Raw genomic sequence first — 16,595 nt, 5'->3', positions numbered from 1 at the left:
TATAAAATAAATTTCATGTTTCTCTTCTTCTTTCATTTTTAAGTACAGTTTTAAGTGATGGTGGAAAACTCCCCAAAGAACCCCAAAGAAAAGTTATGTCACATGAAAATTTTTTGATATTCTTTTTTATAACGGGTGGCAACTAAAATTTTGGAATTTTTTTGCGGCCCTTATACTCAACAACAAACGAGCTAAGAGAGAAATGAGAGTATGTATGTGATAGCTCTCTCTCTCCTCTTTTTGTTAATATTTTTTGTTTTGTTTATGCTTACCCAGTTTTGCTAAAAATGGCGTCGAAACAAGAAGCATTTCGGGAGCGCGTTGTACACTTCTACGAGCTGTAACAGAAATCCCGGCAAAAAGTATACGGTACAACATTTTAAAAGCAAATATATTGCGGCTTCAACTGTTTACCATATCCCAAGATGCCCAACAACTATTCGCAAGCAAGGTAGTGGAAGACCAGCCAAAATTATGGACGCAGAAGGACATCGTTCTGTTTCTCGTTTCTTCAACAACAAGCCCTCTGGTTTGACTATCAATCAAAATGCACCAGACAAAGGTTTGGAGAAAATTTTGATCCCGTTTCTACAAACACATCATGCAGATGGACAATACGTGTTTTGGCCGGATAGAGCATCAACGCATTACGCCGAAAAAACACAATCGCTCTTGAATACCCATTCGATCCTATTTTTACCCAAGAACCACGACCTGAAAAACCTGTCTCAGTGCGCCCAATCGAGGATTCGGGATTTTGAGTTCCTTGGTGTACAGGAATAACTGGAGAGTCACGAATTGCAAACAGTTGATTGGTATAATCAAGGGATGGATTCGCAAAGTTGACATGAAGGCCGTACAACGCTCCTGTTTCGACGTCTAACGGAAGCTTCGCCGAACAGCCGATTACGGACTGTTTTCAAATGTACACTAATTTTTTTTCAACAATGGATAATGTATCTTTAATTTCGGTAAATCAGATCTTCTTCATGTATCTTTGTCTTTTTTTTTTTGACAGCTTGAGGAAAAAATTCCAAAATTTTAGTTGCCACCCGTTAGTTTACCAATTTATAATCTTTTAATGATAAAATTTTCATGATAACAATTTTTGTTGTTCCGGAATTATGGCTGAAAAACTCGGTTTCTCTAAATATTTACCTAAAAAAACGCAAATGAGCACAAAGGAAAACGTAACAAAAACAGGACCAATATGAGAGAGAATAACTGGCACGAAAAAGAAGAAAAACTAAAGAAAGAATAGGAAAGAAAAGTGGACATAAAAGAAGAAAAAAGTGACAAAGAAGAATAGGAGAGAGAACAAAAGGAAAAATAAAGCAGAAAACGCGGATACTGGTCCGCAAAAAATGAAGAACGGAAGAAAAGAGAAGAAAAATCAGAGAATAGAAGGAAAACCTATAAAGAAAACCAAGAATATGATGATAAATTGGACAAAAAAGGAGAAAACCGGTCTAAAAAGAAAGTACAGAAGCATAAAAATGGAAAAATTGAACAAAAGGAAAAGCAGGACAGAAAAAGGAAAAAAATAAGAGAAAACAGAATACTAAAAGGATAAAACGGAAAAGAAAAACAGAACGTGACACAAATGGAGGAAATGTAGAACATAATAAGAGGAAGAACGGAACAGTTAGAAACGAAATAGCAAACAAGCTAAAAGGCGAAAGCCGGGATCGAAAAAAATAAAAAAAATCGAAACTATGTCAAAAATCCGATACAGAAAACGAGGAAAAACGAGTCTTTAAATAAGAAAAAACGGACTAGAGACCAATCAGGGATCAAAAAAGGATGAAAAACAGAACTGGAACAGAGAAAGAGGAAACCGCAGGCAGAAAAAACATTAAAACGAGCACGCAGAAAAATGATGAAACAACAATCCCCTGTTGTTGAGTTTAACTTGTATCATATTTTTGAATCAAAAAAATATTGTTTAAACTGAATTCATACTCTTTTTGCTTATACTAGATCGTTTATAAACCCAAAAGTACTTATTTTTGATTCTACAGTTTTTTCTTTGATAGAAACTAGCAATTATTCGAAATAACAAACCTTATTGTTGAACCAAAAAGTCAAACAGTTAGAATCAAAAAAATATCTGGGTTAGCCTTCAGTCTACAATACTTTTTGTTGAATTTATACAGAATTTTTTTGCATTTACAATTTTTTTTCTGCGTGAGGGAGACAAAACGGGGAAACAAAACAAGATAGGGAATACGGAACAGACAACAAAGAAAATCATAAGAAAAAAGAAGAATTGTATGTGTGTGTATGAGAGAGAGAGAGAGAGAAAATTGATAGAGGCAACGAGAAAACGAGATATTACAGTAGAGAGATGGGGCGTAAAACTGTAAGACAAAGAAGAAAAAACGAACTAAAGGAAAACGTAAAGGGAAAGAGTAAAAGATTAGTGAGAAATGACAAGGGAACCAATAACAGAGTAAACGTGACAGAAAAGACGGAGGAAAGGGAACCAATAACAAAGTAAACGTGACAGAAAAGACGGAGAAATTGGGCTTGAATAAGTAAAAACGGAACAGACAAAGACGAAAAACGAGAAGCAAAACAGATAAAAAGAGTTAGAAAAGGACGAAAACAGAAAAAATCAAAAATGAAAGAAAAATAGAAAACACGGGAGAAAAGTGTGAGCAAAAATCAAGAAAACGGTACATAAAATGAGAAATAAAAAACGATACAAAAAATAGAAAACCGGAACCGGAAAAGAGGAAAAAAAGAGTGGAAAAGAGGCAAAACGTATGAGACAATAAAACTAAAAATGTCGAAATTATAATTTCAATTAGAACCACGTTGTGTCCATGTCCGGTTTGAAGTAAAAATTCAAGTTCAAGTTAGTCCAAATTCAGGTCTAACTTGATGTCCAATTTCAAGTTCAATTGCATGGTCGCCTAATGTATGTGTTGCATGTAGGCCTGATTCAATTTCAAATTAAATTTCAGGTTTAATTTCTAATCTAATTCCAAGTTTAATTCAATTGCAATTTTAAATAAAACATTAAATTGAGAAAAAAATCCAAGTAAAACTTTCAGTCCAACTTACTCTAAATTATCAAATTAACTTTCAAGTCCAATTTCCAATTCCAAATTAGTCCAAATTCTAGTGTAATTTAATAACCTATATCAAGTCCGATTTCAAGTCCAATTTCAACTCTAATTTCTAGTCCAGTTTAAACTTAGATTTTAAATCCAATTGCTTTCGGGTGCAACCCGCCGGAGTTTTTAACTCGGTCGGTATTTTTGATTATAGATTTGCTGTCCTATGATTACTCCGTTTTCGCACGCCAAAACATTCTTGCGAACGGTCGGGTGTCCCGCCTTTTGTTTATATCTGACACAAGCTTGAACGACTTGTGATTTCAACAGGGTGGTGCAACATGCCAAACTGCCAATTCAACAATCGATTATTTGCACCCCTCCGTCAACCGACTTCGCAATGTAATTCCAAACTAACGAGTTAAATCATCTGTTTCTTCCATCCAGCAAACGTTGCCCGTGCCAAATTCGCACACTACGAGACACGGTACATCAATGATTTCATCAATTACACCCGCCCAGCGGCAGACATCGTGGGTTCGATCTACTACGACTACGACAACAATCCCTCGCGAAGCGCCTTCCAACAGGAGTACGAAAACGGTGGCCTGGCTGGGATGGGCCTTAATGTTCCGATGCCGGTGGCAGAGGAGCAAACCGGCACCTCCCGGGAGGACGAGATAACTCGACCACCGGACATCTATCCGGATCCGGACCAGATCTACGCCACGTTTTTAAACAAAAGTGCGGCCAAGCGAAATCGCTTTCCCGGCGATGAAAATGTGATTAAAGTTTGTAGGTATCTTCTAATAAACTGAACTGAACGTAATAATGATTAGCACTAATTTGTGAATTTCAGATTCTTCGAAATCCTTACGTAAAAATCCACAAGCTCGCGTCGATGATGACGGTTCGTTCGATAGCTTGAACAACGATATGAAAGGACACGATCTGATCGATAACATTATGTACATCTATTACGGAACGAACGGAACCCTACGGAAGGATCTCGGTGGAAATGTGATCGTGATAGGGGCCGTGTTCGCTCTGGCTCCTCAGATATTGACGGGAATAATTTTGTTTCTACGAAATCGACGACTTCGTCATTTTAACACCTTTTACCCGATTTGCTTAAACTTGCTGCTGATGCTGGCGAGTTCTAATTTTTCATTCGTCCTGGGCGTTCAAGCCACGCGGATCACCGTCAAATGCGAGTTGATAGCGATTCTGCTACACTATCTTCATTTGAGTACTAGTATTTGGTGTTTTATTTACATCTACGTGATTTATGATCTGATCGTAAACGATTGTGGTCCCAAGCTAAAATATAACTATCTGATGGGGTATGGTGTACCTGCGGTGTATGTCTTAGTGAGTTGCGAATGGATGGTACTAAAATAGGAAAGTTTAACCTGATTTCTTTACAGTTTTCCTACGCCTCATCGATCGATAATTTCGAGCTCCACCGCTATTGCTGGATGTCCATCCAGAAGGGAATGATCGTAAGCTTTATGATTCCGGTGTCGTTCCTCATCATCCTGACAACGGTGCTGGGAACGATAAGTCTGAAAAAAATTTCCAGCAAGCAAACGGAAATATTGTGCGAAAGTATCGAAAGCATGATCGAGAGCACGTCGAAATGTAACGACATAATGTATCCCCGGCCGCCCACTTTGGGAGTCAACCGCAGCAATAGCTATCCGCAGTTGGAACTGAAGGAAAAATGCTGCCAAGAGTACCTGGCACGAGCAATGGAAAATCGTCAGTCGGTCGTCACTTTACCCCAGCAAAGCAGCTACGGTTTTAGTTTCCATAGCATCAAAAAATCCCTCGACTACTACGATACGCGGATCGAGCTGGGGCAGCTCTCGTTGGCGGATCTTTCCACACCCAGTATGGCATCCGATATTCAGGACTTCACCGAGTTCAAGCGTGCGATCAAGTTCGGTCTATTCTTCCAACCGATCTACTCGATCTGCTGGTTTTTGAGTGTTATTGCTCTGGAAAATATGCATTCATGTGTGATGCCGGTTATTTATGCGATCTGTTTGAACATTCTGGTGAGTTCAAAAATACGAATCCTTCGCTTCTGGAAGTCTTAAACTATTCTTTTTCTGTTTTTCGTAGAACTGGTGCATGTTAGTTCGTTCGTCAAACATCTGCCCTTTCATCAGTGGAGTGACCGAGGAGACGTTGGAAAAGTCTGCAATCGATTGTGGAGACTCGATTAACGCTACCAACGGTATCGGTACGGACAACGAAACGACGCAAGCCAGCATCTGCACCGATACAATTCCTCTCTTGTGCGCATCGAATCCATCGATCATCAACAGTGGAAAGCCACAAGTACTGACACCGACGCCATCGTTCACCACCCCCAGCACAATTCCGTTAGGACGAAAGTTCTCTTCCGCGGCGGAACAGGATCCTCAAACGCTCAACTTCATCAGCAGTAATAATCTGAAGAACACGTGGGAGTCCAGTGTCGATCTTAACCAGCACGTGAAAACTAGCGATTGCATTAGCACTATCAGTAACTAAGCAGCTGAACTGTGATTTAATCTGCAAAAATCACTATGGAACAAAGTGTTGGTCGAATATGCGTCTAACGCAACGGTTTTACAAACCATATCAAGTTGGAAACAAATCGTATATTCTGGTTTATATACATTTTGAATTGTGATACTAAGGCAAGAGCACCATAGAAAAGCTCAGCATTTTCGATCAAAAGACACGCAAAATCTGTGTAGGTTTATACAGAAGCCACATTTTATCAAAAAACTAGCAACTATTTCGAAACTTACCAGTATAATTCCTATTGCAATACATTTTCTAATATAAACTAACTTGCTAATGGTAGCGATTCCCGTGAACATAATCGAAACACTTTCTTAGAGCCAATAAAGAAAACTCAATAGATCGCTTATTCTAAACTATTGTTCATTGTTCGATAGCACAACTAAACATTTTAACACATAAGAAGAACAGAACATATGTGATGCTATTTCGAAACCTAAAAATATCTCCGGTAGTAACAAATTTAGCAACTAGAAATCAGAAACGTTTACAATAAAATTTGATTCTACACGTATATGACAATTTCAATAAAGTACAGTACAAAAAAGGAGTCGCATATTGAAGCTGCGTAATTTGTAAATCAAGTTAGGATTGTTACACAAACCAAGTTGGGCTCAAATATATTGGTACCGAAGGAAGTATCGTTTTGGAATAGTATATAGGAGTATACCGACGAGCAAACGAGCAATAATAATTGTCATAATACCTAGCCGAACGAACTGTTATTCCTAACATTTCCACACTATTAATTACTGTTCCCACTGCATTTCGAATCCGACGATGACGGAGCATTCTCCTATCTTCTTCCTACAACTGTAATTTTATCGATAAAAACATCCGATACGAGTACCTACTAACCTACCAGTCAACGACCGAGTAGAAGGTTTAAAACCTACACTTAGCTCATTACGATTCTTGTTAACCGGAAAGCATGCAGTCATTTTAACCAACCCATTGATATTATAACCAAAATAAAGGCCAATTAAGCAGTAAAGTTTGTATTTCCGTTACACGAAAAGAAATTTATTTCCTTCCTTGAATGGTACCTACGCATTGGTCCCTATTCTCCGCTTGTCGATCGTCCTCCAGATTTCATCCGAAACTCATCATTTATAGCCAAAGCACACTGTGTCGGTGCCGTGTGTACCCGGAGCCACAAAATAGATCCTACAATGATCCTCATCCGCACTAGGCACCAGCCGAAATACGAGCAACCTTAATGGAGATCGGGTAACCAACCCCGTGGTTAGGAGCGGTTCACGACAGCGTCTGATCCGGAGCGAGCAGCTAAAATAAGAAAATACCATAACGAAACTCGGTAGCGAAGCCCTGCAGATCGCTGAAATTTGTAGGTGGCGAGCGGGTGCTGCTCATACAGATAGAACCCCAAAAGTTTCGCATCGTGGCACAGCAGGAGATCTTTGAATGCAGGATCATGAAAAAAACAGGCCGTCTCTTCAACTATACACCATCCACCATACACCATAAACGTGCACTGTCCACACGAAGGTAGACGACACGACGAGATGGAAGTGTTCTACGCGCAGAGCTAGAGATAACGTACGACAGTTGTTTGCCACGGGACATCAAAATCGTCATCGGAGATATAATCGACCAGGTCCGCAGGTTAGCGCCGCATGACCTGCACACCTTCACGAATTCACGAACGTACTGGCCAGCGATGTATCAACTTGGCTGCTTCCAAAAGCCTGGTGAACAGAAGCACCTTCTTTCCCCGCAAAGATATCCACAAAGCCACCGGACCTGAAGATCATCTGACCAACGAACCTTGAACCAAATTAACCATATTCTCATCGAAGACCGGTTTTTCTCGAACATCGCCAGCCTGAACTCTCTACGGGGTGCTCATATCGACTCGTATCATTACCTAGTAGCAGTACATGTGCGCTCAATGCTCCAAAGCCGTCCTCCTCGATCAGATATACGGCAATTAGACAACCCGCAAGTTGTCTTAAACCATGCGCACCTGCTGGATGAAGCTCTACCTTCCTCTGTGCAGCTAGGTGCTTCGGCCCTCGAAGACGGATGGAACAAGCTAAGCTCGGCCATCAATGAAGCCGCAACTGCGATACTAGGTGAAGAAATCCTGGGCGGCTTGCTTGACGGGGCGGACCAGTAAATGATGGAGAAAGTAAATAGAGACTATCGACGTATTGCCACGAGAGAGAATATGGCCAAATATCGACGAGAGCGGAGTGGGTTGACCTCGATCCTGAAAATGAAAAAGCGCAAGAAGGAGGAAAGTGATCGTGAAGAACTAGAACAGCTATTCAGAGCTAATGACACGCGCAAGTTTTATGAGAAGGTGAACCAAACTCGTATCGGCTACACTCCTAAACCTGACATGTGTAGAGACGAAGCAGGGGATCTAATCACAAACAAGCGCAAGATGATCGACAGGTGGAAGTTCTTCCAGATATAACAGAAGGAGACGCAACAGAAGTTAACCTTGGAGTGCCTATAAACGATAATAGCGTGCCGGCTCCTGATCTCAAAGAGATCCGACGCGAAATCGGTCAGCTGAAGAATAATAGAGCCGGCGGAAAGGACCGACTTTCGGCAGAACTCTACAAAAAAAGGCCAAGAACGGTCCTCTCCCCCGGCCCCCTGCAATACGCTGATCAATGCCGCTACCAACATGCTCTCGAACATGAGTTCGTATATTTGAGATCTCTGGTCACCGCCGATGGTAATACCAGTAAGGAGTTTCAACGACAAATTCAAGCTGGAAATCGAGCCTGCTTTTCCCTCCGCAAGGCGCTTCCATCAAGGAGCAAAGCTGACGATGTACAACACGCTAATCAGATCGGTAGGCCACTATGGACTTGAGACACCAAGTTTGCTTAACGAAGACCTATGCGCACTTGCCGTATTTGAAAGAAAAGGTGTTGCGGACTAGTTTTGGTGGAGTATAAAGGGATAGCGGAGCGTGGCGTAGGCGTATGAATCACAAATTGAAGACGCTACTTGGACAACTGTGCACTGAAATTCATTCTCTCCAGGAATAGAGGGGCCCAACGTGCCAAATGGCTCGATCAGGTTGAAATTGAAACCGACTTGCGAGTGTCAAGATAAGTAACGATTTGGCAATGAGTAGCCTAGGACCGAGTACAGTGAAGAGGAATTCTTTGCACAGCAAGAGCCACCGCGGTTGTCGGTTGGTAGAAAAACTACAAGGAATATAGCCCTAAGGGTTGTACGCAAGAGCGACATAGGACTATATCAGATCATTAGATCAAAGACCAATGTAAACTGCATTTCTGGCATATGTATGTTTATAAGAATCAGTGAGTGCCATAGTTTAAGTGAATGTTTAAAAGAGAAGAGCTAAACATTCAGGTTCAATTCTTCATTGAACGCAATGGTGGCTTTGAAAACCTACAACATTTAAGAAATAGAGATCATAGAGATTTCTGTAGCATCATCTATCGACGATCTTCATTCGATCATCTTCATCGCAGCTTCTGCCGCCAACAATGCGACATGGACAGCAGAGGTGACTTTCTTTTCTATAACATTATTGTCAATGTCAATTTCTTTCCTATAACATTATTGTATTGATATGACAAAGCAAAGCTTATACTTTTATACCATTTCTTATATAAGCCAGGTGGCAATCTAAATAAATTAGTCTTTAGTTATCGCTCTATTGGTACGCGTCATTATTACGCAACGCTATCCGACCCTTGTCCCACAATTGCCATATTTCTTTTAAAAATCACTTGTGTACATCATAAAGGTTCAAATAGTAATGAATGACCAGCCCACAGATTATTGAATTAAATATGATTATGCGCAGCTTGACACGTTTCAATAATCTTACTTTAACTTGCTTGTGACCTTTAAAAGCCCCATTGGTTACAAATAACATTATAGCCAAAGCACGTTCATCGCAAATGTGACATGCCATTCGAATGTCCTTCTCTTTTGACATGAATGACAACAGGCACGTAAGGTAGCGATGTCGATTCACTGTCTTTTGCTCCGAGAAGGTTTTACTAGTTCACTTTCACAGCTTACCGCTTGTTACATAGCAGCAAGTATGGCACATACGCAAAAATTTCTGTTTTATTTTTATGAGAGTTCTTATCCTCCTACCACAGTGGTGAGGGGTCTCAAACCATCGTAAGATAAATTCATATCTCCAAAAACCCCCAAATACTAAATTTGGTTCCATTTGCTTGACTGAAGTTTTTGGAGCGTCTTAGTAGAATACGAAATCTAAAATAAAATAAAATAAAAAGAAAACTTATCCAATTTAATTCTGATAAGTATATTTTATTCACGACAGATACGTATTTCGTCTACGACTTGCAGTCTTCCTCAGTGTCTGTTTTCGAACAACTGTCTTGTATATCTTGATATACAGATTGTGATAATTTGTATCCACCTTTTCGCGTGCCTAATGGCGGCTAGTGGGTACACTTTTCGACAACGTTTATTTGCTTTTGGGAACCCCGCTCACGTACGCTTGGAAGTTCTAGAACAACAATCAAGGCTGGAAATATCAATCTGACGTGAACAAAGTTGCCAAAGCCATGCTAACGTTTTCCGAAAGCTGTACCCACTAGCCGCCATTACGCACGCGAAAAGGTCGATAGGAGGTCGTGCGATTACCAATTTCGACTACACACTGAAAAAAATGTGTTTGAGTATTTAAAATATTTATAACTTGATTCTCGGAAGTCTTACAATTTTGGTATGTTCAGTATTGCGCTCTTCACACTCAATTGGACTGTAATCTTATATCGATAATACCATCAAACTTTATCGTCATGGAAGAATATCGAAAATTGGAGGGTTTAAAGTGAAATCTTCTTCTTGATTTGTTATTATTTTAACATTTTTGTTCTATTTCTTACGTATTTTTGCTTATATTGCCATATTATCGTTATTAATTATTAACGATAACAAAACTTTATCAATAATCGTTATAGATTTTGACCGACATTCCCCATCATTACAACTCTCCCATCTGAGCTGACATTTGATTTAGCAGTGGCGCCAGTACCAGTTGTAGGAAAAGCAAATAGTATTTAATTTTTCATTTATTTCATATAAACAACAACTCTACTTAAGCATTAGAATTCAAATAGGAATCAACCAAGATTCATGGGTTTTTACCACGAAATTTTGGCAACTTTTCTCACCTACAAAATGTGTGACTGAACAAGTGTGCTCAAAATCCAACTTTCAATGCAAAGGGCAATAACTTTACGAAACTTTATAGCACAAACAACTTTTCTGAAGACACAATATTTCTAGTCATTCATTAAAAAGTTAGACTTCAACGGCATCTATAGGAATGAAAATACAGCTACTTAAAATTTACAAAAAGATGCGAAATTTTATAACAAACAATGTTGCTGAAGACAATAAAGCTCTACGAAGCATATGAAAGAAGTTATGAGGTTTTGTCCGAGCGCCTGGTCAGTCTGCCCCACGTGCTGCTCGAGCCACAAATGCTGATACCTGCCCCACAGTGGCGTGAGACAAAGAAATACACCTACATTTGCGATTGTAAATTAGGCTAGTGGGCGTAATGGCGGCTAGTGGGTACAACTTTCGGAGAACGTTAGCATGCCTTTGGCAACTTTATTCATGTCAAGTTGATATTTACAGACTTAATTGTTGTTGTAGAACTTTCAAGCATACGTGCGGAGTTCCCAAAAGCAAATAAACATTGTCGAAAACTGTTACCACTAGCCGCCATTAAGCGCGCGAAAAGGTGGATTAACGTCCTATCCAAAACAAATTATTAAAAATATCAGCGTTTCTTATGACACATAATGCAAAATTAATTATTCCCTATTATTTTAGTTTGTTGACTATCATACGCGATCAATCAAAGTGAGCTGAGATCTTTTTAAATGCTTTTTTCATTAAAGAATTCCTACCAGCCAAATTTCCTACGTTTTTTCGTGCGACGAAGAAGAAAATGTCGACTAATTATTTCAATTTCCGTCATCTATACATATAAAAAAGGATTTCTGTCTGTCTGTCCGTATGTTCCTTATAGAATCGAAAACTACTGAACAAATCGGCGTGAAAATTTGCATGTAGAGGTTTTTGGGGCCAGAAAAGGTTCTAGTGATGGTTACAGACCCCTCCCCCCACTAAGAGGGGGGCTCCCATACAAACGAAACACAAATTTCTGCATAACTCGAGAACTAATCAAGCAAATAGAACAAAATTTGGCATGTGTGTGTTTTCGGTGACAAGAATTTCTATGGTAAATTGAGACACCTCCCCTCTTTATAAGGGGAATTATAACTCTTCTCCCCTTTAAGAGGGGGGGCTTCCATCCAAATTTTCTCATAAGTCGAGAACTAATCAAGCAAGTGGAACCAAATTTGGCGTGTGAAGGTTTTCGAGGGCAAGAAAATTTTCTATGGTGAATTAGGACCCCTCCCCACTTTAGGTGGGGGAGCTCCTGTACAAATGAAATACAAATTTCCTCATAACTCGAGAACTAATCAAGTAAATGGAACCAAATTTGGCATGTGTGTGTTTTTGGAGACAATGTATGGGGGGCTCCCATACAAATGAAATACAAATTTCCTTATAATTTGAGTACTAATCAAGCAAATGGAACCAAATTTAGCATGTAGGAGATTTTTGAGTCTTGAATTTATTTTATGATAGAGACCTCTCACTCCTGTGGCAGGGGGATATGGACTCTCATACAAATAAAACAGAAATTTTTGCGAAACTCAAAAACTAATCGAACTCGAGAAATTCGAGACTCTTCCATAAAACATTAATGAATAACAAGACCACAAAAACTATCTATACACTCGAGTCTTTTTTTACATGGTTTGTTTTTTCGATTACTCAAGAACGGTGCAATTTAGGGACCATTTACAAAATACGTGACGAATGTCGGGCCTCTCCCAAACGTATTGAGAAATAAATGAATGGTCCCTAAATAGCCCCGTTCTCAATATTCGAAAAAACAAACCGTGTAAAAAAGTACTTCAGTGTAGTAACAATAGATCATTCAGGACGAGGCGGCCGCGAGTGTTGCCGGCGACCCGTCGCCGGAAGCGCCGCCCACTATGGGAAGGCAACTCCCCGCAGAAATCACTACTGTCTAGGTTTATTTATTTTCCTATGTCTACCTGGGTTTCCTGGAACGAGCGACAGCGAGTAAGGAGAGGATCGCGAAATGGTACTTTCCACAAAAAAGTTTTCCGTGAAATCCCAAGGAACAATTTTTGCTTATTAAACTTTTAACCGACAGCTTTTATTCAGCATGTGCTTTATAGCTGCTTTTCAAGTATGTCTAAACACCTCTGTTCAATGCTTATCCAGTGGGTTTTGGAGAATTTAAACAGCACAGTGCTGGTTATGGGCGTGGAAGATGCGTTTGTATAACTGTTATGCAACGCATAGTAAAACGTTTATTCAGTACGTATAGGTATGTTTATTAAACTACTGCTGATGGCACTGAAACATTCCGTTTAAGGTTTTTCGCAAAATGATATTCGGCGTAATGTTGTACAATCATGCCGAATATTACTATCCGCTTTCTGGCTATTCAATGAGGGGACAGGGGAGTTGTTTTCTACTTTACATTCCAGGTAACTAATAACCCTTAACGTAAGCAGCAAATCAGCGTATCTGGCATTTTATACTGCACGTTATTGTATGTTAGCTTTTTGACTGCAAGGTGTTGTAAATTGGCATCCAAAATTGTATTCAAATTCTTCGTGTCGGTAATTAGCTGTAAATTAGCATTGTCAGCACTATAAGAAGGGTATCAGTAAAGTAGCTGTATATTTTGCCAAAATAGCATTTAAGTAGCATTTAAGGCGACTTAAATGCTTATTGGCCTATATTTGAATAGCATTGGTGATGCTTATTGGTTACCTGGGATGCTTTCATAGTTACTTAACTGCCAAAATGAAGCATCTAAGGTTGAACTCCTCAGAAACTTGCAAAACTCGAGATTGTGACAAAGATCATCTGAGATTCATGATTTATGTACAACACAGGTTAATTTGTGGCAATACGAAGTTTGTCGGGTCAGCTAGTTCATAAATAAAAACTCACGCAACGCATTGTCGTTATTCTGTAGCCGGGAAAACTTGTATGACCAGCAGAAACTTTTGCAGAATAACATTTGTCATGCCTTCTTACACAAATACATGCGCGCCAATTTCATAAACATTGTTGTGATTTTTAGTTCGGATGATGAACAATTTTGATGGACGATTTTAAAACGGTACGACGAATTTGAGAAATAAAGTCAGTTGCGCAATTTCAATAAAATGCTTTAATAATCGCTTTTTAGTAATTTTAAAGTGCACGGATCGGAAGATAAGTGTGTTTGAGTTAAATCAGCACAAGACTTTTGAAGTATTCATTGAATCCATCGAAGAAATGATGAAAATTCGAGTGGCTTTACTTACTACGACGGGAATTAGAAATAAACCCTATAAATAAAAATTTTAAAAAAAATCTGGTCGTAAAATTTTAGCCTTTCTTTAATTTATAAACAGAATCACTGAGAAAAAAATTATCGCATCAGTGTTCATCTGCAACATAACGGAACAAAGTACCTTCGCAAGCTGTTCTTTGAACAATAACAAAAATCAGCTGTCAGCGCTGTCAGTCACTCAATAAAATTGTCCAAAAGTAAACAAATACCCAAAATCTGTGTTTTAGTGGATTTTTTTGGTATTTGTCAGTGGTAAACTCTCTTTTATCACAAACAAAATAATTCAAGTGCCCAGCTTTGGATTCGAGTTCAAGTTAAGCTTGCTGCCCGCTTGCTAGAAAGTGCACAATGGATACGTTGCAGTTGCCCGCAGCCGAAGATCCGTGCCGATTGTGTTTGAGAAAGTGTGACCCCCAAGCGTACGGACTGTACGTTAACTCTCCCGATGGACTACTGCGGGAGCTGCCGAAAAAGATTCTCGAATGCATCGCACTGGAAATCTCCGACAACGAACCTCCGCTGTTCTCGAAACTGGTGTGCAGTGAGTGCATCTGTAAGCTGGATTATTTCCACGAGTTCCGGGAGAACTGCCGCAAGTGTCAGGCATTCTTTAACGGTGCGGTGTTTGAAAGCGGGCGTTTAAGGGAAAACTAAATTGGATTTTTTTTTTCAGAGATGATGCTCTTTTGCCAGGCGGAAACCGTTGCGGATAGCGCACAGGATATCCATCAGCATCATCCAGATGTACACCAGCAGATATTGTCGGAAATTAATTTTGCCGGGCATGATTTCATGCTGGACGGGAATGCTAGCAAAGATTACGAGTACATTATTCAAAGTTTAGAAAAGGAAGATATTTCTTTTACCGCTAATGTTGAAGCTCTGAAGGTAATAGGTTTTTAATGAATGAATAAACAATGAATTGAAGGCAATGGTTTACTACTTTTTCAGCTAAAAAAGGAATTGGAAATTTCCATTCAAGAAAATCAGCATGATAAGTTCATTCCAATAATTGAACCATCAGCTGGTGAACCTGTGATACCCAGTGAAGAAACTTGTTTCAATAATTTGGAGGCGATCGTTGAATCCATTGCGCAAGTGAATGCAGCTTCCGGTTATATTATAGAACAAGGACAAGGTCCAGATGATGATCTGGATTACGACGCCTTCGTTGGGATTGAAACCGTAGACGACAATCGCGATGCCGTAAGTATAATTCATGATAAAAATGTCTCAGACCACGAATTTAGCTGTTTGTTTAGTCTATTTCAGAGATTCATGTTCAGGAGATACTTGAACAAGCGATTCAACCTTCAGAGGAGAATATTCTACCGGCAAATGAAGCAAATGTTGATAATATTAAGGAAGAGCCAGCGCCTGCCACTGAACCAGAACTGCCAGTTCAAACGGTTGAACAGATAGTCCTTCCTACGCTTAACGACCGTACATGTGATATATGTGGAAAGGTTTGTTCCACGCGTACGAAGCTGAAGATTCATCGAAATACTCACTTAAACGTCACTCCATTTGCTTGCCCTATTGAAAACTGTACTAAAGCGTTCAAGTCTAAGTCCGGTCTTGATGAGCATGTTGCCAAGCATACCGGAAACTATCCTCTGTCTTGCGGAATCTGCGGGAAGGGATTCGCGAAACAGAGCTACCTGTCGACACATCAACGAGCCCATTCGAACGAGCGCACGTTTCGGTGTAACATCTGCAAGCAGGCAACCTTCAAGACCAAGCAATCGCTGATAGATCATAAGAACCGCCACCTGGGTTTGAAACCCTTTGACTGTGGCCAATGTGAGAAGCAATTTACGAATCGTTATCTTCTGCAGCAGCACGAACAGTCCGCCCACAGCGGGGTTCGCTTTCAGTGTCCGCAATGCGAGAAGAGTTTTACGTGCAAAAGCTACCTGAAGGTTCATCTGCGAATTCATAACAACGACCGGCCGTTTGTTTGTGAGGTAACAATTGTTATTTTGTGTTAGGTTTCCACCTTTACAGTATACCTTGTGTATAGGTTTGTCAATGGGCCTTCGTCACACGGCGTGATCTTGAGGTGCACATGATCGTTCATACCGGGAGGAAGGAGTTTGTCTGTGATGTTTGCGGAAAGGATTTCTCCCGCTTGAGTGCGCTAACATTTCATCGTCGGACCCACGAGAGGCGACCGAAAGCTTTCTCCCCGGAAGAGGGAGTCAGTGGTGTTCAGTCGAGTAAGTTTTGAATAAAAATCTGGTGCTTTATAAATGGCATGTTTTATGCAAAATCCGAACCCTGTATATGGTCACTACTCGGACTTACCTCCTCGTGGTACCAGCCGAGATACGAGCAACCTCGGTGGAGATCAGGTAACCAACCCCGGTGGAAACCAAGGTCGTATGTTGACAGGGGAGGAGGGCTCCTTCGAGCTTCGTTGGCCTTCCGGCGATACCGTGGGGTTGGTTGCGGGCTTTGCAAGCCTGAACCACTGAAAAAATCAAAGCAAT

At 40.1% G+C, this 16,595-nt stretch overlaps 2 protein-coding genes across 2 annotated transcripts; both read left to right on the top strand.

Annotated features, from left to right (window-relative positions):
• Positions 1-3,403: 3,403 nt before the first annotated feature.
• LOC128744402 (uncharacterized) lies at positions 3,404-5,603 on the top strand. Its single transcript, XM_053841397.1, has 5 exons — positions 3,404-3,464; positions 3,510-3,857; positions 3,922-4,433; positions 4,490-5,122; positions 5,190-5,603. Exons 1-5 carry the CDS (start codon positions 3,404-3,406, stop codon positions 5,601-5,603), a joined length of 1,968 nt encoding a protein of 655 aa, XP_053697372.1.
• An 8,767-nt stretch (positions 5,604-14,370) lies between these two features.
• Positions 14,371-16,333, top strand: LOC128744390 (zinc finger protein 436-like). The gene is made up of 5 exons (XM_053841371.1): positions 14,371-14,719; positions 14,777-14,991; positions 15,055-15,309; positions 15,366-16,070; positions 16,127-16,333. The coding sequence occupies exons 1-5, from the start codon at positions 14,452-14,454 to the stop codon at positions 16,331-16,333; spliced, it is 1,650 nt and encodes a 549-aa protein (XP_053697346.1). The 5' UTR covers positions 14,371-14,451.
• Positions 16,334-16,595: the final 262 nt, after the last annotated feature.

Source organism: Sabethes cyaneus, chromosome 3 (genome assembly GCF_943734655.1).
Source record: "Sabethes cyaneus chromosome 3, idSabCyanKW18_F2, whole genome shotgun sequence".
Taxonomy (NCBI): domain Eukaryota; kingdom Metazoa; phylum Arthropoda; class Insecta; order Diptera; family Culicidae; genus Sabethes; species Sabethes cyaneus.
The sequence above is the reverse complement of the archived record's forward strand: the minus strand, read 5'-3'. Positions and strand labels throughout refer to the sequence as shown.

Excerpts from the sequence above, each read along its gene's own strand:
- LOC128744402 (XM_053841397.1), top strand. The coding sequence starts at position 3,404 with ATGCCAAACTGCCAATTCAACAATCGATTATTTGCACCCCTCCGTCAA. Across the intron at positions 3,465-3,509 it reads CCGTCAACCGACTTCGCAAT|CAAACGTTGCCCGTGCCAAA; the intron begins GTAATTCCAAAC and ends TCTTCCATCCAG. Across the intron at positions 3,858-3,921 it reads TGAAAATGTGATTAAAGTTT|ATTCTTCGAAATCCTTACGT; the intron begins GTAGGTATCTTC and ends TGTGAATTTCAG.
- LOC128744390 (XM_053841371.1), top strand. The coding sequence starts at position 14,452 with ATGGATACGTTGCAGTTGCCCGCAGCCGAAGATCCGTGCCGATTGTGT. Across the intron at positions 14,720-14,776 it reads GTGTCAGGCATTCTTTAACG|AGATGATGCTCTTTTGCCAG; the intron begins GTGCGGTGTTTG and ends TTTTTTTTTCAG. Across the intron at positions 15,310-15,365 it reads TAGACGACAATCGCGATGCC|TCTATTTCAGAGATTCATGT; the intron begins GTAAGTATAATT and ends CTGTTTGTTTAG.